The sequence below is a fragment of the Erythranthe guttata genome, chromosome 5, assembly GCF_056151865.1.
Source record: "Erythranthe guttata isolate IM_541 chromosome 5, IM_541, whole genome shotgun sequence".
NCBI classification, from domain to species: domain Eukaryota; kingdom Viridiplantae; phylum Streptophyta; class Magnoliopsida; order Lamiales; family Phrymaceae; genus Erythranthe; species Erythranthe guttata.
In genome coordinates, this window is record NC_142537.1 from 6,711,257 (window position 1) to 6,736,477 (window position 25,221).

At 34.2% G+C, this 25,221-nt stretch overlaps 1 protein-coding gene and 1 long non-coding RNA gene across 2 annotated transcripts; one reads left to right on the forward strand and one right to left on the reverse strand.

The window, feature by feature from the left end:
- Positions 1 to 3,192: 3,192 nt before the first annotated feature.
- On the forward strand, positions 3,193 to 3,537 carry LOC148770513 (uncharacterized). The gene has a single exon (XM_088817880.1). It carries the CDS (start codon positions 3,193 to 3,195, stop codon positions 3,535 to 3,537), a length of 345 nt encoding a protein of 114 aa, XP_088674006.1.
- Positions 3,538 to 15,265: 11,728 nt separating this feature from the next.
- LOC148770514 (uncharacterized) lies at positions 15,266 to 16,334 on the reverse strand. Its single transcript, XR_016031239.1, has 3 exons — positions 16,246 to 16,334; positions 15,784 to 16,151; positions 15,266 to 15,670 (listed from the first exon to the last, which is right to left on the reverse strand). It is a non-coding gene; the product is annotated as an uncharacterized LOC148770514 (long non-coding RNA).
- Between the last annotated feature and the right edge of the window lie 8,887 nt (positions 16,335 to 25,221).

The following is a 25,221-nucleotide window of genomic DNA, read 5'->3' on the forward strand; positions in this document are numbered from 1 at the left end:
TCCCGGTTGATGCATCTAAAACCGTTCGTGCATTCTCGTTAATCCCTTTCTAGAAGATGTGGATTTGCCTCCATTGTTCGACTCCATGTGTTGGACACTGCCGCAAAAGAGTTTTAAATCTCTCCCATGCCTCGTATAATTGCTCGCCTTGCTCTTGGACGAAATTATGAATTTCTCGTCGGATTCTCTCGTCGTTCTCGGGTGAGCTATAAACTTTCATGATAAGGTTGAGGAGTTGAGGCCACGATGAGATAGAATGGGGGGCTTGGGACATCAACCACTGGCGAGCTTTTCCTTGTAAGGAGTGCTTGAAGAGAATTAATTGAAGCGCCTCTTGGGAAACGCCGTTTTGACGGTGGGAATTACAGGTATCTAGAAAATTGACAATGTGAAGATGGGGATCTTCACCTGCCAACCCACTAAATAGCCCGTTATTTTGGAGCATCGTCAACATGCCTTGCTTGATCTCAAAATTGTGCGCCTCAATGGGTGGATATTGGATGCTCGGGCGGAATCCGTCTAGAGTTGGGATTATGTAATCTTGAAGTGCCCGTGGCCTAACTGCTGGCTGTAACGGAAGTTGAGGGGGTGGGTCTTGGATGCGAATTCCATTCCCATCGAGTAAATGACCCTCTGCGTCTCTGCGTTCTTCATCTGCCATTATATTTTTTGCACGTTGTCGTCTCCTAGCGGCTCGAAAAGTACGTTCGATTTCGGGATCAAACGGTTCTCTGGCTAGATCGAGTCTTCTGCGCATACACAGTACCTAAAAATAAAAATAAAATAAAACAAAAATTAAATGGGTGAATCGTGAAAATTGTTCAAATCTAGAGCTAGAACAAAATAAATAATTAAAATACTCCTCGACATCGGCGCCAAAAACTTGTTGGCCGAAAACCTACACGCAAGTGCACGTATCATACAAGTAATATAGTGGACAATTAAGTCCGGATATCGAACCCACAGGGAATATTTAATTACTTAATCCTATACGCTAAATTCTAGCAATTATTATCAAGCCCACCCTACACAGTCGACTTTAGAGAGAATTAACTAAATTAAATTAAATTAAAAGGCAAGCAAAAACAAGAAAGCAATTTAAAACGAAGATTTAATCAAGATAAGTAAGCCTAGGATTTTATTCTTCCCCCTATGTGATTATTATTTCCCCCAATTCCTTCAATTATGCAAGCAATTAACCCGGATTATTAACCTGAGATGCTAAAATAATCGTAACCCGCTTCCGCGTGTATTACGATTCTAATATTCTAGATTCAATTACTATATTCCTATGCAATTAATTCTAGAACACAGCATTAAGCACAAATCTCAATAATGGCTACCTAAGAGATTAACTATATTCTATGTTAATACCACAAATGCTCTTCTACCACAGTTCTAATTATTAACCCGATCTTCCGATTCATGCGATTAACAATAACATAAAAAGCGCATAAAGTGGCCAGTTTCATGAACTTAATAAAACAAGTAGAAGAAATAATCCGGAATTAAAACTTGCATAAAATTATAGAATTGAGTTCATAAATTCCACATAGGGTTCGAAATAAAATCCTAGAAATAAGAAAATTAGCTACTCATGATTAAAGGAAAAACACAAATAAAATAAGTCATAAACGATAAATCTATGCTTAGAGTCTTCGAATTCTTCGTCTTCGTTATTGCTTTGTTGCTCTCGAAATTGCGTAAAAAAAGATTCCCAATTGTGTGCTTGGCTTGGTCTTATATAGGGTGAAGAACTTGAGGAAGAAGGCAGTTTCCTTGTGCAATTAAAATCCCTTTACTGCGCTGCTTCGGAGTCTCGGACGGCCGTCCCATAATTTGAACTAAAACTCGGACGGCCCTCCGAGGTTTAAATCTGCAGAATTTTGGTTTTTTCACTTTTGGCCAACATTTTCTCCAAAATTGCAGTTTTGACCCCATACTTTTCCAATTCTTCAATTTGTACCTTAAATACAATAAATCAACTTTTTAAGCACCAATTATCGTTAAAACACACCAAAAGCTCAAATAAAAAGGTACGATAAAGTGTAAAAATATACACTTAACAACCAGCACCACAAAAAGTGGACACAATTCTGAGCAGATGATCTCTCATTCTAGTATTCTTCGTTTTTTTCGATCCACCAAGAATTTGATCAGAAACCCAGGTTTCGGTTATATCTTTCGACGCTTGAGCAGTCGATTCAGTAAGAATTTGATCAACAACCCGGGTTTCGATTATGTCTTCGGCTGCATGAGCTGCATCTGCAATTCGACTTTCAAAAACATCAATTGCTTCTTTGCTGATGCCAACACAAGGATATCCTGCTCAAGAATTTTTTGCAAGAAATTGAGGTTGTCGGTGAGAGATTGGACCTGGTTTTGGTCAAGACAAATTGGAGGGAAAGGGTGATGCTGAAGCCGTTTGATGATATGCCTGAGAGATGTTGGAATAATTGAATAAATGTGAATTCAATATTGGAATTAGTGGCAATTCAATATTGGAAGAAGTGGGCATTCATGTTGGAAGAAGTGGGCATTCATGTTGGAATAAGTGGAGGATTGAATATTAGAATAAATGGATATTTGAAGCACCATTGTCTAGATGTATAGAAAATTGTCTTTTGATTTTCATAAGTATTAGATTAGAATTAAAAGAGTTGTTAGTTTATGAGTTATTTTGTAATTTATTAGTAGATTAATGTACTCCTTATTATAAATATGGAGTGCTGGAGATGATTGTAAGACAAGACAAAAAAAAGAGAAGTAATTTTTTCATCCACAAAACACTTGTATTCTACTTTCTCTACTCAAAAATATTATTTTTTCAAGTCTTCACAAAATCACTTAAATCTAAATTCGGGATTAATCATTTTTATCATGTCCTGGTGCCTACAAATTGGTATCAGAGCCATCTTAAAAATGTCCACCAACCTTGCTTCTCTTATACCTCGTTTCAATGGAGAAAAATTCGATTATTGGAGTAATCTTATGAAGCTTTGCCTTGAATTACAAGACATTTGGAGCGTTGTTGAAGACGGTGTTCAGACTCTCGAAAATGAGGATCAATTGACGAATGCACAAAGGCAAACTTTGAGAACCAAAAGGCAAAAAGATCGAAAAGCTCTTTTCCAAATATATTAAGCCATCGAAGTTCCCGTCTATGAAAGACTAACCAAGGCGAGTAGTTCCATGGAGGCATGGGAAATTCTACAAACAACCTATGTCGGGAAAAATGAAGTAAAGAAGGTTCGTTTGCAATCTTTGAGGGCTGAATTCGAAAAATTGGAGATGAAAGAAAACGAAAAAATTGTTGAATATTTTACAAGAATCACCTCTCTTGTAAATCAAATGGCGACAAATGGCGAAGTCATGGAAACCCAAAGGGTTGTCGAAAAAATTATGCGAAGCTTGCCGGTGAAATTTGATCATGTTGTTGTGGCTATCGAAGAGTCACAAGATCTTTCATCAATGGCGTTGGAGAGTCTACAAGGACGATTGGAGGCACACGAAGCAAGGATCCTTCAAAGAAATTGATACGATCCAGAGATGCTCCATGACAAAGAATTGGAAGACGCGAAAGCGTACGAGTTTAAGGACATTATTCGAGCTGTCCATGGAGAGTAAAGGGCTGAATAAGACTATTGAAGAGTCCGTGGATTGGAATTGGAAGAAAAGAAAGAGAAGAAGTCGTTGGACAAGTCGAATTCCATGCATCCGAGATTCTCGCCTATTCTGGCAGAGTTTACCATTCGGGTTATAACTCTCGCATCCGAAGTCCGATTGAGATGATTCAAAATGATTCGGAAATCTAACTGAAAGATCTACAACTTGCATGTTTTGAGCGAAGAGATATTTGAAGTGTAACAGTGTCGAAATTGAGCTTTAATTGCATGCACGTGCACAGCCCAATGTCGCGAGATTAGAAGGGTGATCGAGAAGCCGGCTTGAAGATCAAGTTATTTAGTTTACTTATTCACGTTTTTAATTTAGGTTTTATTATGTTTTTATTATTTTAGAGTCTTTTATGGTTAGTATTTGCTTATTTACAAGTTTCCTTATTATAGTTTAGGTAGGAGTCCTTTTCCTTGTGAAAAAGGAGTCTTTTTTGACCTTATAAATAGGTTGCCAATTTGGCTTATTTTCTAAGACGAATTTTAATGAATATTTGAGTATTTTGAGAAATCAATTCTCCTCCGCTGTTCTACAGCAACCTTCGGGATTTTACAAGTGGATTCTTGTAACTTTCTTAGCGCCATAGTATTGGTTTCTGGTTCTCTATAACCACGGGGTCAATATTATATTTCACCTTGATAATAATGGTTTCTAGCTCTTTATAGCTATGGGGTCATTGTTCCTTGCTTCCGCCAAACTTGAATCTTTGTTTTTGGGTGTCTTCGATCTTGCTTCCGCGTAGGGTATTGGGTCTCGTAACAAGTTCTACGGGGTTCGTATCAGTTGGTATCAGAGCCAACATCCAAAACAGGTTTCACCTATCTTTATCTTTATTTTTGAGTCAGTCTTGTTCGTGTCATCGTGGTTTTGTTTTATCTTTTGTCGAGTCTTCTAGTCCTCTTTTCTCTTATTCTTCGTTCAGTTGTTTAGAGTCAAAAATAAAATTAAATCGAATTTTTGGTTATTTTGTTTTGAGTTTCTTTGAGTCTAAGTTAGGTTTTGTCTCGAGTCTTCGTCAAAAAAAAAAAAAAAAAACAAAAATTCGAAATTATTTTTGTTTGAAGCTTCTTAGAGTCTAAGTTAGGTTTTGTCTAGAGTCTTCGTCACAAAAAAAAAAAAAAAAACAAATATTCGAAATTTATTTTTGTTGAAGCTTCTTAGAGTCTAAGAGTTTGTTAGTGTCTCAAAAAAAAAAAAAAAAAAAAAAAGATATTTCTTTGATCATGTCCAAGAAGGCCGGTTATTACGGAGAAAGAATTGAGCAGCGTAGGACGTCAATGGACAAACGCTTCCAAGAACTCCAAGATCGGATGGAAGGAATTGTTACCCAACTAAAGGAACTACGCAAAGATCAACATGTTCGAGGGCCATACGTACGACGTGATGTTCACCAACCAGTCATACCTTATCCCGATAAAGAGGTAGATTGTGATGGAAATTTTGGTGTAAATGCTACAAAATCAAGGAGGGAGAGTATGAGACGAGGGTCCAAATTGGAAACATCGAGCCGAGGCAATTTTGGTGGAGAAAGAGATGGCATTTATCAAAACATCAGGTCTATCAAGTTGACAATACCATCTTTCCAAGGTAAGAGTGATCCTAATGCGTACATTGAATTGGAAAGAAAGCTTGAGCTCGTATTCGATTGTCATTATTATTCCGAAAAGAAGAAGGTGAAGCTCGCCGTCGAAGCGTTCATTGACTATGCAATTACTTGGTGGGACCAATTTGTCTTAAGTAGGCGCCGCTGTGGCGAACCACCAATTGAAGATTGGGAGTCCATGAAGGCAATCATGAGAAGGAGGTTTGTCCCTTCACAATATTATAGGGACTTACAATTGCAAAGGTTGAGGCAAGCTACTAAGTTTGAAGAACGGAGTTCGCCGAGGTGGGAATCGCAAAGGAGTTCTCCAGCAAGCATGGTGAGAGAATCGTTACAAATGCCTAAAAGAGAGAAATCAAAAACCGAGCAGCAATTCAAGACTAAGAGAGGAGAGTGTCCGAGCAAGCAATTCGTGAACTTGTGGTCCAACATTGAGGATGATTCTACAAAGGAGAAAAATATTATTTACGTGTCACCACCTCAGAGGAATGATAACATTGAAATTCCCATGGAGGAAAATGTTCAAGGCATCGTGGAAAGCATTGGTGTAAAAATTGAAGGGATGCAAGACGATATTTTAGAGTTGCAGCCCGAGGAGGATCAAAAGTGCAAAACCGCCCCACCACTCGAAGAAGAAATTGAAGATTCGGATTCGAGGACGAATCCTTTTGAAGAGGTGGAGAATGATATGAGTCAGCCATGCAATGAAGTTAATGTCGAGCTAAACAAAGTGCAAACTCTCAGTGTGAATGTTGATGAGATAGCGGTGCCTAGAGAGATGCTTCATCCATTCTCTATACAGAGGTTGGACGCATTGGGAATTCGAGCTACAAAATATCCATGTTCGTACACATTTCAATGGCTGCAAGATGGTGTGTTCTGCGATGTGGTGCAACGATGTGTTAGTATGCTGCCAAAGAGGGAGGTTGATCATGAAGTCAATTTTGTTTATACTCCTTGTGATATTTGTCCGGATTCGAGGACGAATCCTTTTAAAGAGGGGGAGAATGATACGATCCAGAGATGCTCCATGACAAAGAATTGGAAGACGCGAAAGCGTACGAGTTTAAAGACATTATTCGAGCTGTCCATGGAGAGTAAAGGGCTGAATAAGACTATTGAAGAGTCCGTGGCTTGGAATTGGAAGAAAAGAAAGAGAAGAAGTCGTTGGACAAGTCGAATTCCATGCATCCGAGATTCTCGCCTATTCTGGCAGAGTTTACCATTCGGGTTATAACTCTCGCATCCGAAGTCCGATTGAGATGATTCAAAATGATTCGGAAAGCTAACTGAAAGATCTACAACTTTCATGTTTTGAGCGAAGAGATATTCGAAGTGGAACAGTGTCGCAATTGAGCTTTAATTGCATGCACGTGCACAGCCTAATGTCGCGAGATTAGAAGGGTGATCGAGAAGCCGACTTGAAGATCAAGTTATTTAGTTTACTTATTCACGTTTTTAATTTAGGTTTTATTATGTTTTTATTATTTTAGAGTCTTTTATGGTTAGTATTTGCTTATTTACAAGTTTCCTTATTATAGTTTAGGTAGGAGTCCTTTTCCTTGTGAAAAAAGAGTCTTTTTAGACCTTATAAATAGGTTGCCAATTTGGCTTATTTTCTAAGACGAATTTTAATGAATATTTGAGTATTTTGAGAAATCAATTCTCCTCCGCTGTTCTACAGCAACCTTCGGGATTTTACAAGTGGATTCTTGTAACTTTCTTAGCGCCATAGTATTGGTTTCTGGTTCTCTATAACCACGGGGTCAATATTATATTTCACCTTGATAATAATGGTTTCTAGCTCTTTATAGCTATGGGGTCATTGTTCCTTGCTTCCGCCAAACTTGAATCTTTGTTTTTGGGTGTCTTCGATCTTGCTTCCGCGTAGGGTATTGGGTCTCGTAACATGTTCTACGGGGTTCGTATCAGAAATCCTCAATTTTTTTCTTCGGATCACGCATTAAAATTCCAAGTTACATTCACAGGAGGCCGTGGCTCGTTCCGTGGACGTGGCCGAGGTCGTGGCCAAATAAAAGGAGGAAGAAACTTTTACAACAATTACCGTGGACAAGCCAAATCAAATGATGAGGCGAAAGAGGAGGAGAAATATTTTCCGAACAATTTTCAAAGAGGAAGAGACCAAGGACGAGGATCATGTAAATGTACAATGCCTTACATTGAGTGTCATTATTGTCATAAACCGGGACACAAAATCAATGATTGTTGGGAAAAATATCCAGAAAAAAGGCAAGAAGTTGGTTATTTGCATCAAAATAAAGTCAAAAATATGGAGACTTTATTGATTGCATCTAACGGTAGCTTTGAAAATACTTAGTATTTGGATAGTGGTGCGAGCAAGCACATGACGGGGAATAAAAAATTATTCTCAAATCTTGTCGAATCTAGCTATGGGACAGTTACGCTTGGAGATGGATACACCTACGAATTAGAAGATGTTGGAGAAATTGTCTTCAATACAAAATCCGGAAAAGTCGAAACAATGTCCGAGGTTTACTATGTACCTAACTTGGCAAGTAATTTGCTAAGTGTTGGTCACTTGATGAGGAAAGGTTTCAACATATTTTTCGACGACTTCACTTGCGTTTTGAAAAAGAAGGATCAACACATTGCAAATATCGGTATGACCGGAAATAATATTTTTCCGATCAAACTTGATAATTTTGAAGCCTCTTGCCATTTAACTGTGAAGGACGATGCGTCAAAGTTGTGGCATGATCGGTTTGGGCATCTTAATTTCCAAAGTTTGAAGGAGTTATCAAACAAGGCAATTGTTCAGGGATTGCCGAACATGAAAGCCATGGACGAAATTTGTGAAGTATGCCAATTGGGAAAGCAACACCGAGAGCCATTTCCTTCCAAGTCAATTTGGAAATCAAAGTCACCATTTGAGCTCATTCACAGTGACCTTTGTGGACCATTTCAAGTTCCCTCCCTCGGTGGTAATCGCTATTTCTTGTTATTTATTGATAATTTTACAAGAAAAGTTTGGGCTTATTTTGTGAAAGAAAAATCCGAAACTCTTTCGTGCTTCAAAGATTTTAATATCCAAGTTGAGAAATTTTCCGGTTTCAAAATAAAATTGAGGAGTGATCGTGGTGGAGAATATTTATCTTCTTTATTTGAAGAATTTTGTCGAATCCATGGGATTAGACATGAATTGACGGCCCGATATACACCGCAACAAAATGGTGTGGCGGAGCGAAAAAATCGAACAATCATGGATATGGTTCCGTGTATGTTGAAAAAGAAGAATATTCCATTGGAGTTTGGGGCTGAAGCGGTCGCTTGTGCCGTTTATTTGATCAACCGATCACCGACGAAGAGCTTGGAGAATTCTACTCCAAATGGGTGTGGTATGGTAAGAAGCCAAATGTCAGTCATCTTAAAACATTTGGTTGTCTTGCATATTCACATATTCCAAATGCTATGAGGACCAAGCTCGACGATAAAGCCGAAAAATGCATTTTCATTGGCTATAGTGAGAGGTCAAAAGCTTACAAGCTTTACAATCCTCAAACGAAAAAAAATGTGATAAGTTGGGATGTTCGTTTTGATGAAAAATCCTCTTATGATTTTTCAAAAAATTCAGAATCATTAACTTGGCAGACCCTTGGAGACGAAGAAGACGATTCTCAAGCAATGGAACCAAATGATGGTGAAAATGAATCCCCACAAAATTCACCATCACCCCCGTCAAGAAAAACAAGGAGTTTGAGAGAACTCTATGATGAAACGGAGGAGGTGAATGCAACAAATTCTATTTTCTTTGCCGGGGAGGATCCAATCTCATTTGAAGAAGCCTCAAAAGAAGAAAAGTGGAATCAAGCGATGAAAGAAGAGATCAAGGCGATTGAAAAAAATGAAACTTGGGAGCTCACACCTTTACCTTCACACAAATCTCCTATTGGTGTGAAATGAGTGTTCATAACAAAACTCAATCTTGATGGTTCCATCAACAAATACAAGGCGATGCTTGTTGCAAAAGGATACAAGCAAAAAGAAGGAGAATACTTCAATAATGTATTTGCTCCCGTCTCAAGACTTGATACAATTCGCTTAATTATCTCTCTTGCGAAAATTTTCATGAAGCCACTTGGAGGTCCCGTTTTTTCGAAAAATGTGGAAGGTTTGGGAGTCAAAAGCAAATTCAATTTACGGGAGGCAATGTTGGAATAAATTGAATAAATGTGAATTCAATATTGGAATTAGTGGCAATTCAATATTGGAATAAGTGGGCATTCATGTTGGAAGAAGTGGGCATTCATGTTAGAATAAGAGGATGATTGAATATTAAAATAAATGGATGTTTGAAGCACCATTGTCTAGATGTATAGACAATTGTCTTTTGATTTTTCTAAGTATTAAGTTAGAATTAAAAGAGTTGCAAGTCTATGAGTGCTAGAGATGATTGTAAGACAAGACAAAAAAAAAAAAAAAACAAAACAAAAAGAGAAGTAATTTTTTCATCCACAAAACATTTGTATTCTACTTTTTCTACTCAAAAATATTATTTTTTCAAGTTTTCACAAAATCACTAAATTCTAAATTCGGGATTAGTCATTTTTATCCTATCCTGATGCCTACAAGAGAAAGTAGAGTTGCGTAAGCCGCCATCTCTAATTGGCATTCTCTCTCTCCCTCGAAAATCGAATTGGTTTTCAGAACAATTCTTGCGGTTGAGAATCAAGAAGAATTACTCTATCTTTGCGAGAGAGAGAAAATGAAGTCTGAAAGAAAGAAAGAAAAAAATGGGGGTGTAGAGAAATGGGGGCAACAATGGTTGACTAGTCATTCTTGTTGAAAGTTGAATGGAGAAAATGGTGCGTTAAGGTCACGTGAAAGTACAATTTTGCCCTTCAATTGGTACGTGAGAATCACGTGGGTGGAAGTACTATTAGCCATTAGGTGAAGGATTAATTTCCTTTTCAGTGTCCATATTTAACACTAAATTTTGATTTTCTAATGCCAATAATTTTAAATAGCTCTCATTATAGAAACAAATTTTGACTTTGGCTAAATTTATAAGATGGTTAAAATACCGTGTAAAATGTTTAAGAGCTTATACTCTCTTTTAAAGTATTTGGTAATATTCTTCAAAAAAATCTTAAAAATTCACAAAGTAAGCTCATGGTAACCAAATAAGATTTTTATTAAAAGTGCATTTATCACATCTTTTTATTCTGGGAATTATGTTAAGGACCCCTCATATGCAAATTATAAATAACTAACTACCAATTTAATCATATCCTGGTGCATATCGTCTCCATTTTGAAATTAATTTGACAGACGCCCTCGCCCACTCTGAAGTACATAAACTGTCCTTTTAAAGGTAGTTTTAAACTCCAACCACTCACAGTAATCTCTCTCTTCCTCTCTCAACTATTAGATTCAAATTTCGCCACCATAGATCTCCAACCGGCGAAGTTGCTTCCCAATGTCATAACTCTCTCTCTAGTTATAACTCCTCTCGTCGAGATCTATATTTTGATGGCAATTTTGTTCATTTTTTTAATTGTCAGATTTATTTATATAATTATTTTCATTTGTGAGCGCGGAACCTTGGGTGGTTAGCGGCGGCTAGGGTTTTGGTAGGAGGCGCTTGGGGTGACGAATCATTGGCGGTTTAATCTAAAATTTGTAATATTTTGCAGCTACAACCTCTCTCTCTCTCTCTCTCTCTATCTCTTGTTTCTTTAGTGTTTCTTGATTTTTGAGTGTTTTGATGTTTATTCAATTTTTTTTGATTTCCATTAAAATAATTTGTTTTTTTTTTTTGTTTGAATTTGCAATTGCAGCTTAATGAAAGCCATTGATCCTCTCATTGAATGTGTCAAAAAGTTTGGTTGAAGTGACATATGTTTCAAGTTACAATATTCAACAGATTGTACACATTATTGTATATTACAATACATTACTAGTTATATATAGTAACATGTAGTTACATATGCATATATTTGTGCATTTTCGATTTGTATTTTATTGGTTATGAGGTGATTTATAATATAAAAATTGAAATTTGTAAATTTTTGTTGTAGGTGTTTAAGAATTTTTTTTTTGTATAAGCCTGTGTGTACATAATTGGTCGTCTAAAAATATGGGGTAAAAAAAAAAGTACATAAATACGACTGACTATAGTGTACTACAGTTAAATATAGTTATTTTCAATACTGTAAACATATTGATTTAAAAATAAAATTAAAAAAAATAATCAAAAAAAGTTAACAAAAAAATATATAAATTAAACAAACAAGAAAAAAAAAACAATAATAATAATAATAATAATAATAATAATAATAATAATAATAATAATAATAATAATAATAATAATAATAAGGGTTAATATGCTATGAGCCCCTCAAATGAAACCGAAGTTGAACTAGATGACAAGTTTAAATTCATTTTTTTAATTAAATCCTTAATTTCAAATAATATATGGGCTACATCCCTAATTTTTTTTTATCCCTATATTGCCCTTATACCCTAAATTATATAACCTACATATATTCACGTTTCTCCAATTCAGATTTATTTCGTTTTTTGATTTCTCTCACGTTCTCTCTCTTCCTCCATCGCTCACACGATCTCCGTATCTTTTTCAATCCGTTTTTTATTTCTCGCTCTCTCTCTCACCTCTCCATCCCCACACACCTCTCTTTCTAATTAATTCAGTAGTAGCCGAACCAGGGGTTGTGATGGAAAGGGCGGCGGCGGGGCTGTGGTGGAGGAGGAGGCGGCTGCGGCGGGCTGTGGTCGAAGCGGCGGGCTGTGGTGGTTGAGATGGCGGCGAGGGGTTGTGGTAGTCGAGGCGGCGGTGGGGGCTATGGTGGTTGAGTCGGCATCGGCGATTGTGGTGGTCTAGGCGGCGGGCTGTGGTGGTCGGGATGGCGGCGGGGCTGTGGAGGAGGAGGCGGCGGCGGCGGGCTGTGGTGGTCAAGCCGGCGGGCTGTGGTGGTCGAGATGGCGGCGAGGGGTTGTTGTGGTTGTGGCGGCGGGATGTGGTTAATTATGGTGGAGATTTGATCTCGATCTTCAAGATATTTTGTTTGATTTGGGTTCAAAATCGTAAATCTGGATTTCCCAAAGTTCGTAGGTGACTATGGTTGCGATGGATGCAGACGTTGGTGGCTAGGGTTTGACGGCTAGGGTTGGCGAGGATTGTGTGTTTGTTGGTTGCAAGGGTTTGATAGTACACCATAGTAGACCATAGTGGACCGTAGTATACCACAGTCTACTATAATAGTACAACAAATAAAATATTAAAAAATAAATAAATAAATAAATATATATATATATATATATATATATATATATATATATATATATATATATATATATATATATATATATATATATATATATATATATATATATATATATATATATATTGAATTAACAAAAACGAAAAACGAGTTTTGTTTTGTAATTTTATATAATATTGTAGATTTTTTTTTAATAATAGTGTAAAAACGATAGTACAACATAGTACAACATAGTACACCATAGTATACCATAGTATTTTTAAAATTTGCTGAATTATTTAATAAAAAAAGAAGAAAAATAAAACGTAAGTTTCAAAAAAATGTTATAAATAAGGAAAAAAAATTGTTTATATATATTAACGTAAAAAATGTATAGTGAAAATTGAAAAAATAAAGATGAGTAAAAGGGCATTTTTGGAATGAATTTAATAAAGGATGTGAAGCAAATGTTTAGTTGAGGTTGTCATTTAGTTCTAATTAGTTTTGTCACCAGGGACCTATATCTTAAGACCCCTAATAATAATAATAATAATAATAATAATAATAATAATAATAATAATAATAATAATAATAATAATAATAATAATAATAATAATAATAATAATAATAATAATAATAATAATAATAATAATAATAATAATAATAATAATAATAATAATAATAATAATAATAATAATAATAATAATAATAATAATAATAATAATAATAATAATAATAATAATAATAATAATAATAATAATAATAATAATAATAATAATAATAATAATAATAATAATAATAATAATAATAATAATAATAATAATAATAATAATAATAATAATAATAATAATAATGGGCTATATGCCAAACACCCTTCGTTGAGATTTTAATTCTTGATAAATCATTTATTTATAAATGATATTTGAGATAAATCCAATGGGCCTGAAAAACCATATATGCCCCCACTAACTATTAATTATATAATTATTTAATTTTAAAAAAATTATACCCATAATCTACACCCAAATCTTCTCCAAAAATTAATTACCCTCCTTATCACGTCAATTCAGTTTTTTTTTTGTCCTTTTCTTTTTTATTTTTTTAATGATTTTCTTTATTTCGATTTAAAAGAAAATTTTGTAATTTTTTTTATTTTTTTTATTTTCGGTTTTTTATTTGAAATTTTTTTATTCTTATTTATATTTTTCATGTTTTTTATTTTAATTTAAAAAAATGGTTTTATTTTTATTTTCGTTTTTTCATGGTTTTTCTTTTTTCTTAATTTCAATTTTTTTAAATGGTTTTTTTATTTTATTTCCATTTTTTTAAAATAAAAACCACTCTGTATAAGCATGAAAACATATAAACATGAAAACCACTCTGTATAACAACTATATAACATGAAAACCACTAAAGTTATCGAAAACCACTATGAAATTAAAGTAAAAACTAATATAAAATAAGCATAAATTTATCGAAAACCACAATAATTTTTGAGTAAATTTTTATAGTGAATTAGGTTAATTATTGAAAACCACTATAAAATTATGTACATAATTATTGAAAAGCACAATAATTTTTGTACATATGTTTATAGAGGATTAAGTTAATCTTCAAAACCAACTAAAATTTTAGGGATACTAAAATTATTAGGAACGGACTAAAAGTTTATAGAAATGGAAAATACGATACCAATTCACCAAAAAAATAAAAAAATAAAAATGCACGGTAATAATCTTAAAAACAGATATTGAAAAATAAAAATTACGAAAAATGAAAATGAAGATGTTGTTTAGCTGGTACAACAATGCCACTTGTGTATCATCTGTATATTTATAATATTTATTATAATAATGCTGAGGCAAGGCTGCACGGGCACAAAGGAGTAATAATCGAAGGCGTAATGGAGCCGAACAAGAACCGTAAAAGGGGGAGCTCGTCCACATCATCTTCATCATCGAGAGTACAACTACAAGCTGAACAAGCGGGCAAGAATAGGGCCAGGTTAGGGATCAGATCCAGACAGCGGCTGGGGCGGCGGCTGGAGCGTCCTTGGGTGGGGGTTGGGGCAGCGCCGGTGGGGAGAAGAAGAGGTGAACATAAGGAAATCTGCAACGGTGAATAGAACAGAAAAAATAAATCTAGAGAGAAAAAAGAGAGATACACGTTATGTTCAAGGGCGAGATTTGTGGGTGAGATTGAGAACGTGATATTAAGAGAACAAATATTACGTATATTTATATTCAACCCTAAGGTAAGGGTAAAATTGTGATAATTAATTAATTTTTATTAATAAAAGATGTTTTGGATTTATCTTAAAAATAAGAAATAAATTTGGGCTCATTGTAATTGGACTTTTGTGATGAGGGGGTTTTGTGAAATAAATGCAGGACCATAAATGTTGAATGCAGCTTGGCATAAAATTGCAGATAAAGGTAGTATAGTACTTTCGCCTCTCCAGGAGTATGTCAAATGATGATTTTGGCTTGATTTTATCCCTAGTTTATTTGGTATCTAGGAGTGTATGTAAAATAAACTAATTTATTTAAGATCTTATAATGAGTAAAAATAGTATATTAGCTCTTAAGATATATTATCTAATGTAAGAGCTTATAAACTGTTTAACGTAAGCTTAGTCAAACGGGCCATAGATATCGATACCCATATTGATAGCTTAAGATATGGTGTAAAAATTAGAGAGAAAAATCTATTTGGATACAATCAATAAATTCAAATCCACGAATTTTTCATTATTAAATTGACATCAATATAGATCGCTATGAAACAATAGTGTTGCCCTCTACATTTTACTTCAAGAGGTGTCTTGATTGAGAATCCTTGTCTTTTTACATATTTTTTCTTGTTCCTATTAGATTGTTCATAAATGGGGGCGCTGGATGATTCCCCCTGCAACCCTGCACGACACACATGATTCCTTCGAGACCATTGTTTTTAATCAAACAACCGTTTTTCTTCTTCATAGCTTTTCCGTATTTGGATTATTTTGTTGATGTCCAACTGTCCAACATTGTTTCGGGGAAATTTAATGTCGCCAATTGATTACGATTGAAATTTCAATCAATTTTTCAGATCTACTGCCTCAACAAAGATGTAAAGAGCTTCTCTTTTCCTGAAAGCCACAAAAAACTTTGTTAATTGCCAAAAACCTTAGAAGAAGAAACCTTTCTTAATTCAAGAAAAAATATGTACTAGTAGTATAAAGGGTAAAAAGGGAAAACTTACTTTTTTCTTTAATTATGGATTTATGTTGGGAAATTAATTGGGAATCAATGAAATAATCTGATTTAGGGAAAAAAATAAGAGGAAGATAAATGGTTATTGATTAAAAAATGAGATCCCGAAGGATTTATGAGTGTCGTCCAGACATGCAGGGGGAATCATCGACCGCCCCCGTTTATCGAAAAGCGAATAGGATCAAGAAACGGTATTTAAAAAGACAAGAATCCTCAGTCAAGAGACTTCTTGACGAAAAAAGTTGAGGCAAGACTATTGTTTCTCGAGGATCTTATAGATATCATGATCAAGGTAATGATTGGACAAACATATTTTTGGAATCAATCTTCCGGAGAGTCTTCGGTTGCTTGTTTACCCTGCACAAAGAGAAGAGTTCAAATATTTTAAATAAAAATAACCCTTGTAATGAAATTTGAAGATTGTAATGTACAAAATATAAAAGTTTCTTACCTCATTTACCCTCAAAGGTTCTCTCTTAATAACTTGAAACAAACATTTCTTTGTAGAAGAAAGAAGTTGAAGGAAAACAATGCATACTGCAATGGTGAAATAGAGAGTTTTTTTTTATAGAGGAATGAAAGAGAGTCGTGACGTTGATTTGCGCAAAATGGACGACATGTGGCATCCCCCTAAATACGTGGCACGTTGTGATTGGATCATTTTGAAAATGATTTTATCTCATGACTAGGCGTCTTGCTGACATATGGATGACGCGAAGTGAACGAATCCCTTGGTTACGCGTGGCAATCATTGATTGAATTTATTTGAATACGAATATCATTAATATGGTAATATAATCGAGTCGGATGATTTTGGTATCAAGAATAATTAAAAGATAATCCGGCCTTTTTTTTCTCTTGTCGCATATTTAGGATAAATAATGTAGACCAAGGAGTTCAAGAGAATTACGTAGAAAGTAAGAGCCCGTTTTGTTAAACACAACTGTAAAAGCTTGATAAAACATTCAAACAAACTTGTACAAATACGTGGTCGGCTCGACTCAACTCGACTCGAATCAACAACAAATAATTATTAATTTAAACACAGTGATTTAACTCTTGTTCATAGTTTTTGTAGATTGAATTGAAAAAGGGATAATAATGGTTACTTTAATTTGATATTTTCATCTTTGTTTGTCTATTTTCCGGATTTCCCCTAGTTTGTCTTACAAGGTATATTTACACGCTTCAGAGCAGACTTTTATGGTCCAAGCAATCACGATACCTTGTCTTTCAATATCAATCATGTCACATCTAATATTCCAAAGATTCCCCGAGGGAAAATAGAGTTGTCTCCTAGGTTACACATAATATGTGAAAGTATCGACGTAATTTCATAAAGTCACTCGGTCTGAATGCAACATGAAGAACATATATAAGTCTGATGACGAAATGAAAAGACCTGGGATGTTAACAAAGACTCGTTATATAGCCTTCGTAATTTGGTAAATTTATTTTTCTAATTTTATAGCTTCAATGTTTAGCTTCAAGTAGGAAATTTTTTATGTTGTCGTTAAAATTTAAAAAAATAGCTAATCAAGAGATTATTTAATTAAATTTTATTTTTTCAAATTACGAGACACCAGAAGCATCTTGCAATAAATAATATTCACTATCATTATTTGAATATATTGGGATAAATGTGTACACATTGTTCGAATTGAAACCATATATTACCTATGGTCTCCTTTTACGTTCCTTTTCTTCGTTTCCAGTTCATAATTTTTGGACAACTAAGTAGGAAACACTGTAATGGCTTCTTAATCGAAGAAGAAATGGAAGATTCTCGTAGTTTTGGGACCAAAATATGCACAACTCACCCTGAGAGAAAAGCCCTAGTTTTTGCGTCCTCAAATTGATTGATGAAATGACAGTGACGTTTTTTGACTTCTTGTTGTAACAAAGAGAATGATATTCAGGATTTTAGGGATGTGGTGGGAAAGGTGAAATGACGATAATAGCCTCTAAATTGACAGAGTTTTTTTAATTCCCGTAAAAAATCCACCGAAAGTTTGATTTGGGACAAGTGCTACAAAACCAAAATTTACAAAGTGGGACATCTCCTTTTTGAATTTCTAGAAGGGGGGGGGGGGGGGGGGGGAGGAGGGGTGCGAATTTGATTTTTTTTAGGGGCGAAGTGCATTTTGTCCAATTTAAGTATGGGTTTTTTAATTACAAAATAAAGAAATACATAATAATGGAATTTAAGTTTTCTTTTGATGTAGGGATAATTAAAAATATATACATAAATTATCTCATAATACAAATAGAAATAACAAAAATAAAATAATTAAACTATTTATAAAATATAAGAATTTATTAATTACAAAAATCCGGGGGTATTTGTATCTTTTTATATTAGGCCAACACTCAAATGAATAATCGGTCGAATTTGCAATATAAATTATTTTAGGTTTATTTATCATAGGGGGTTTTGGTTATTTGGAGATTACACATGGGTACTTTTGCAGTTTACTTAAAAATACAATTAAAAAAAACTAAGAAAAAATCTAAAGGAAAGTCGATCATTTTTATAGAATCTCAACATACAGTTAAACCTCTATAAATTAATACGATCGGGACTAGAGAAATTCTATTAATTTAGCGAATTATCAAATTATCGAGTTAAGAATTTATCACATTGTCACCGAGTCAGGACTGAGAGAAACTATTATTTAAGCGAAAATATTTAATTTATCGAGATTCTACTGTATAACAACAATTTAAACAGTCACGATCATGCGTACAAAATCCTGCATATTTTCTTCCCCTCTGCGAATAAAGGAAAATAAAATTACTCTTTTGATTTCATAAATTAATCTTCCAGCTTCTTAGAAACAAGAGTCTTGTCTCTACTTTTATCTTCAGGATATATCCCGACCGAGGATCGTTTCTTTTTCAGATATTGTTTCGCGATTCAGCCAACAATATCCACAAAGGATCGTAGCCCTCCTCTGGTTTCAGTAAGGAGTTTGGTTTCCGACTCCTTTTTTTTCCGAATAGGAAAATCATGCGATGTTGTCGTTTGATTTTCATTAGATAAATCATTGCTTACCGTTAAGCCAGGTGGAGTTACTGCTAAACCACATTCCACCCGGCACGTGGCATCTACTCCAATACGTTCAACGTTCTGGAAAATTTTGGGTTGCCTAAATTTTGCATGTTCATCGCCACATTGTGATGTTGTCGTTTGATTTTCATTTGGCTTGCCATCAGTTTTGAGATTCTCGGACTTGTTTCCTTCTCTTAAATTAGATAAATCTTCGGTTACTGTTAAACCAGGCGGAGTTACCGTTAAACCAGCTTCCACCTGACACGTGGCATCTACTCCAATATGTTCGACGTCTGGTTTAACAGTAACCGATGGTTTATCTAATATAGCATCCATTGTACCTTTTATTATTTTTGCGCATATACTCAAAACAATTATAAAATAATAACAAATGTCTCAATAATCACGATAATCAATCTAAATTGTCCCTTAAATATTTCTATCACAAACTCTAAAATGAGAATTTACAAATATAGGACACTGAAACTGAAAGGTTAAAGAGGGGCTAATTAATTAGCTCACGTACCCCTCAAAATTTCTCTCTTAAGAACTTGAAACAAACATTTCCTTTGTAGAAGAAAGAAGTTGAAGGAAAGCAATGGATACTACAATGGGGGAAATGAAGTGTTCTTTTATATAGGATTTATAGAAGGGAGGCAGAGAATTGTGACGTCGATTTGCGCAAAATTGACGACATGTAGCAGCCCCCTAAATACGTGGCACGATGTGATTGGATCATTTTGAAAACGAGTTTATCTCATGACTAGGCGTCCTGCTGGCATATCGATGACGCGAAATGAACGAATCACGAGTCTACGTATGGCATTCATTGATTGAATTTATTTTTTTAAATACGAAATTCTCTCATTTTGAATAACACAACTTTATATTCCAACTCAAATCTCATGAATTTGGTAATATAATCGAGTCGGGTGATTTACGCCTCTATTTATATGCCACGCATCGAACTACTATATCAGTCAAATCCTCAACACCTCCCAACCCATAAGAATTATTCCTCAAACCAACATGCAAAGAATAATCACAAACACTGATTACTCCAAAATAAATAAAACCCGTGAATTTAAACATTATATAATTCTAATTATATTACTATCTTCCATTAGGGGTATTTTGGTAATTTATCCTACCTTGTAGTCATATACGACACTGGATGTAAACTAGTTGAGTCTGTTTATATTTACATAATTATTGAAATATTTTAACGTAAAATATTCACACGTATCTAAGTCCTAAGATATCTTTTGAGGTCGAGAAATAAACAGACCACAGCTATAAAACCATAACCAGTCAAAATGAGAGAGGGGAATGTGCTGAGCGGCGTGAGAGAGAGAGGAGACAGAAAGAAAGAAATTGGAAAAAAAAAGACACGTGACTTTTATTAGGTATTGTAAGAGTATTTTTGGGTTAAATAAAAATTAAAGGATGTGTATTAATTTTTATTTTGAAATAGAGATATAGTTAAAATGTTCTATTTGAGTTTGTCACTCATATCCAATTAGGATTAATATGTCATAAGCCCCTCAAAGGAAATGACAAACTCAGATTCAATCTTTTAATTAAATCTTTAGTTTGAAATAATATACGAGACACATCCCTAATTTTTTTTAATCCCTATCTTGCCCTTATACCCTAAATCTTATAAACCTAGACATTCATGTTCAATTAAAATTTATTTTTCTTTTTTTTGTTTGTTCTCTCTCACACGTTCTCTCTCCATGTTTCTCTCTCAGACGTTCTCTATCTCTCACAATTTCTCTCCTCTCGTTTTTTTCTCCTATCTCTATCTTTCTCTTGTCCTCAGTAGTTACACGAAGGCAGGAGCAGGGCGGTGGATCTTTGTGCAGGTGGAGACGGCGTCGGCGGGTGGATGCAACGGCGGCCAATGAAGGCGGCGCCGCAGCGGGCGGCCGGTGGAGGCGGCGGCAGCCGATGGAGGCGGTGGCCGGTGGAGGCGGCGACGGCGGGTGGCGGTGGCGGCGGCGGGTGGGGGCTGTGAATATGGTTGAGGTGTTATGGAAAATATATTTTTGACTAATCAATTGGATCTGATTTCCTTGTGTTTTGAAAGATTTTTGCTTGATTTGGGTTCAAATGCCAGATCTAGGTTTTTCCAAAGTTGATAGGTGACTACACTCGTGGCGGCTGCGAGCGGGGGTTGCTAGGGTTGGCTGCGGCTGCGTTGGCTGCTAGGGTTTGCAACGGCTAGAAGTTTGCGGTGGCTAGGGTTTGGTAGTATTATAGTACACCGTAGTATACTATATATGCTACACCGTAGTATACCATAGTACACCACTACACTATAGTATACTACAGTAGATCGTAATATACCATAGTATACTAAAAAAAATTGAAAATATGTAAATTGAAATAAAAATAAAATAGCATGTCTTCTTTTTTTTTTTGGTAATTCTCAATACTGTATTATGTATAAAAAAAGGAAAACAAAATAAAGAAATTTTTATAATAGTGTATAAAATGCTAAAACAAATAAAGAAAAAAAGGAAGGCAAACAGATATTTTGACGAAGAAAAAAATATTAGATTGAAATATGAAAATATTAAATGAATAATAAATAAAATGATAAATGCAGTATGGAATTCACTTAATGAATATTTCATATTTGTGAGTGGAGAGGCATTTTTGGAATGAATTTTATAAATGATTTAAAGCCAATGTTTAGTTAGACTTGTCATTTTGTTCAAATAAGTTTTGTCACCAGGGACTTATATCCTAAGAACCCATCTAATTAAGTTTGGTTTGAGGGGTTTGAGGCATATTACCCCTGTAAAGTAACATAATTGCATTTATTTGATTGCAATGTTGAAATATAACATTTATACTTCTTGACTTCTAAAAGTAAATAAAATATAATATAACATATGTCAGCTTTTTTATTATGTAAAATAAAATATATCCAATTACATTATTTATTTTATCTATTTTCTCTATTTTCTCATCATCTTTTATTATTCATTAGTATACAAGTCAATTGCTATAGACTTATGCCTCTTAGTATTTATTTTTTGATAATCACATCAAAATTTACTAGAACACTCTAATTATGAGAGAAAACGGAAATCAAGATTTGGATGTAAGTATTGAAAGTTTTGATGAGTGTATACAACACAATGGCTGCCTTTGTTAGAATGTATGTTGCGTGCCGACAATATCCACTTTCGGCTGAAATGACGTGAAGATTGTGATTCGAGTTCTCAACTTTAAAAAATAAAATTTTAGACAAATCATTCTTACAATAAACGATGTCTTTTTCATTTCTTTACTTTTTGATTATTTATCACTGATAAGCGTAACCGCAAGTGCATATACTGTAGTTGCATTTTGCAGAATAGTGAATTATGAATATCGATCCACATGGATCTATACATTCAGTTATTGAGTAATGTAATTATATTATCCTAGTTTATGTAACTAGTCCTAATATTATTTTTTCAAAAAAAAAAAAAAGGAATTATATAAATAGATTTTGTGTTATGCGATAATTTCTTTCGCATTATTTTGTACCGTTCAAAAGTGAAAATATATTTTTCGTTCTGAAAATAATATTTTCTTTTTTTAGCACACTTTTATTAAACAAAAAAAATATATAATATTTAACAACTTGTACCGGACGTTAGTTGAAGTAATTTAGTAAAATTGACTTTCCAATTATTCCAATATATTTGGTTTCCCAATTTTTAGCTTCGTTACTCATTCACCGATTAGAGATGCCGTTTTTTGTTTGTCATGCTTTCTTTTTGCCAGTACGCTAAATGCATGTGTTGACTTGAATGCATTTATGGTGGAAGAATTTCAAAACTGGAAGAAAGTAAATGATGCAAAGAATTGTGCTTTTTTACGACATATTGGAGGTCATAGTTCCCAACATTGTGCCTCTTTTCAAGGAAGGTCTAGTGAATCAATCTATACATAAAAACAAGATCAAGAAAAGACAATCAACTAAAGAAACATTGAATAATCGATTGAAGCTTAAAACCTCAATTGATTGTGTTCATTATGGCTTGCATATCAATCATGTTCTTTTCGAGGTCATGATGAAGAGCAAAGGTTAAAAAAAATTCACGTAATTTTCGTCAGATGGTGAGGTCTGGGCAAATTATAATGACAAAGTAGCATGGAACTGTTTTAGATAAAGCTCCTCCTACTGCCAACTACATCTCTTCAACAATTCAAAAAGAGATATTGCATCTTATCTCTATCTCTACCAACTATAAAAGCATTAATATTTTTTGTTTCTTAACATTTTTGTGCTTTATATTATGCCTCTAAACTAATTTATATATACCACTAATTATTTGGGAAAATTGTGTAATAGCAATGAATACCAAAGTTAATATAGTTAAATAATATTGTTTAAAATCTCAAGTGTATTTTCATATGTTCAAATATTTACACAAGGTGATCGCTGATTTTCTCCTTATTGCAATTCTTCTACATAATATTTTTTTAGATAATATTCACTTCGTCTTAAATTAGATTTGAAGGTCTTTCTAATGACATATAATAAACATATATGCAGAAATTTGTTTTCTTTGTCACTTTAAGTTGATCATATACATAAAGTAGTTTCAAATTAATTATTATATTATATTTATTACGTATGTTCCACAAATATGATATCGTTTTATGTGTACATTTTCATATTTTATGATACATTTTCATATATTGCATTTATATAATCAATTTTTGTTTTTGTAAAATAAAATGGTATTGAAATATGACTACTATTGTTAGAATGCACTTGAAATTGACACCATCATATGATAATCATAAATTTAAAGGTTTTTATTATATAAAAAGAAATTAACTTTGCATCCTCTAAATATAGAATTTTTGTAGCACCCCCCTTCTAGACGGGCGATAAATCGAACCGGTTTATCGGAATATTCATTAAGCTAGCGGAAGCAAAGGATCTCTTTGTAATTATTGAAACATTGGGATGGGGCGAAAATGCAATTATTAAAAATATCTTCTTTTGGGTATTGAAAGCTTTGCATTTTCAAAAGAAAACTTTGTTGGGTTACTTTGGCCGAATAAAAGCTTCGTTTGGAAATAAGTTTCGAGGGGAGGTTTCTCATTCGAGTGCTACATTCTCACTAATCATTTTTCGGTTCGAGAAGAAATCAGAGTTCGAAAAGGTTATTTTGGTGAATAATTCGAAAATTCCTAGCGAAGGCATGAAAATAGTAAATTGCGAAACTTACTATATTAAAGTAGGAATTAAGTACGAGTCATAACGAAAATGAGTTCAAAAGTACGAAAAGAAAATGTTACGGTTTAAGGTTACACCACCAAAAATAACCAAAAGTCTAGCATCGTTCATAGGTCCTCGTACGTCTTCCAAAACTCCGGGCAAGACCTCGATCCACTACTCGATCCATCCCGTTTGAGGATTACTACTACCTGCAATTAAAGGACATCTATATGAGCTATAAAGCTCAGTAAGAAATCCGAGTATTATCGAACTTTGGAAATACGTTATACATAATATATAATATTGTATACCCGTTCTTACCCACGTTTCGTAAAACAACACAAGGCAATCGGTCAGATCACATATCTCACGAAAATACATCATTCCAAAAAATCACGTATCAACATAGATGATGCATGCAAGAACAAGAATTTAACAAGAAACACTCATTTTCCACTTTTCTTCAAAAACCCCTAAATTTTCGAAATCTTTCCCAATCTTTTAAAATATTATGAAAATCATTTCAATACTATTGATGCCATTTAATTGCAGCAAGAAATCGGAATTTCTTACCTTAAAATCGAAGAAAGAAAAATAGCCGAAATGGAGGAAAGCTTTCAAGCACCGAAATTCAACCAAGCCACCTTGATTGTGAAGGAAATGGTGTGAGCTTCAAGGAGGGAGGAGTTGTGATCTCCCGTAAGGAGGCAAGTGGTTTTGATGGTATTTTTGGAGTAGTCTATGGCAAGAGTTAAATAAGGAACCTTCATCTTATTTTGGGGTTTTCTTTGAAAATGGGAAGTGAGGTGGAGGAAGGAGAAGGCCCGATGATGGTGATGAGGGCTTCGGTGGAAGGAGAAGAGGAAGACAAGTGATGGTTGAGGTGTTGGAAGAAGAGAGATGAAGGGTGTCTCTTCATCTCACTAATGAGAGTGTTGAGTGTAGGCTTAGGTAAAATGGTTAGAATTTGCCAAGTGTAAGTGCATGCCTAATTAAACATAATTTATTTATTTAATTTAAATCACAACTTGCATCTTAACACACACACATCATCCGAACACACACACACAATTTCGGACATATATATATATATATTCAAATGTATAATGCAAGTATTAGCATATATGTATGTATACGTA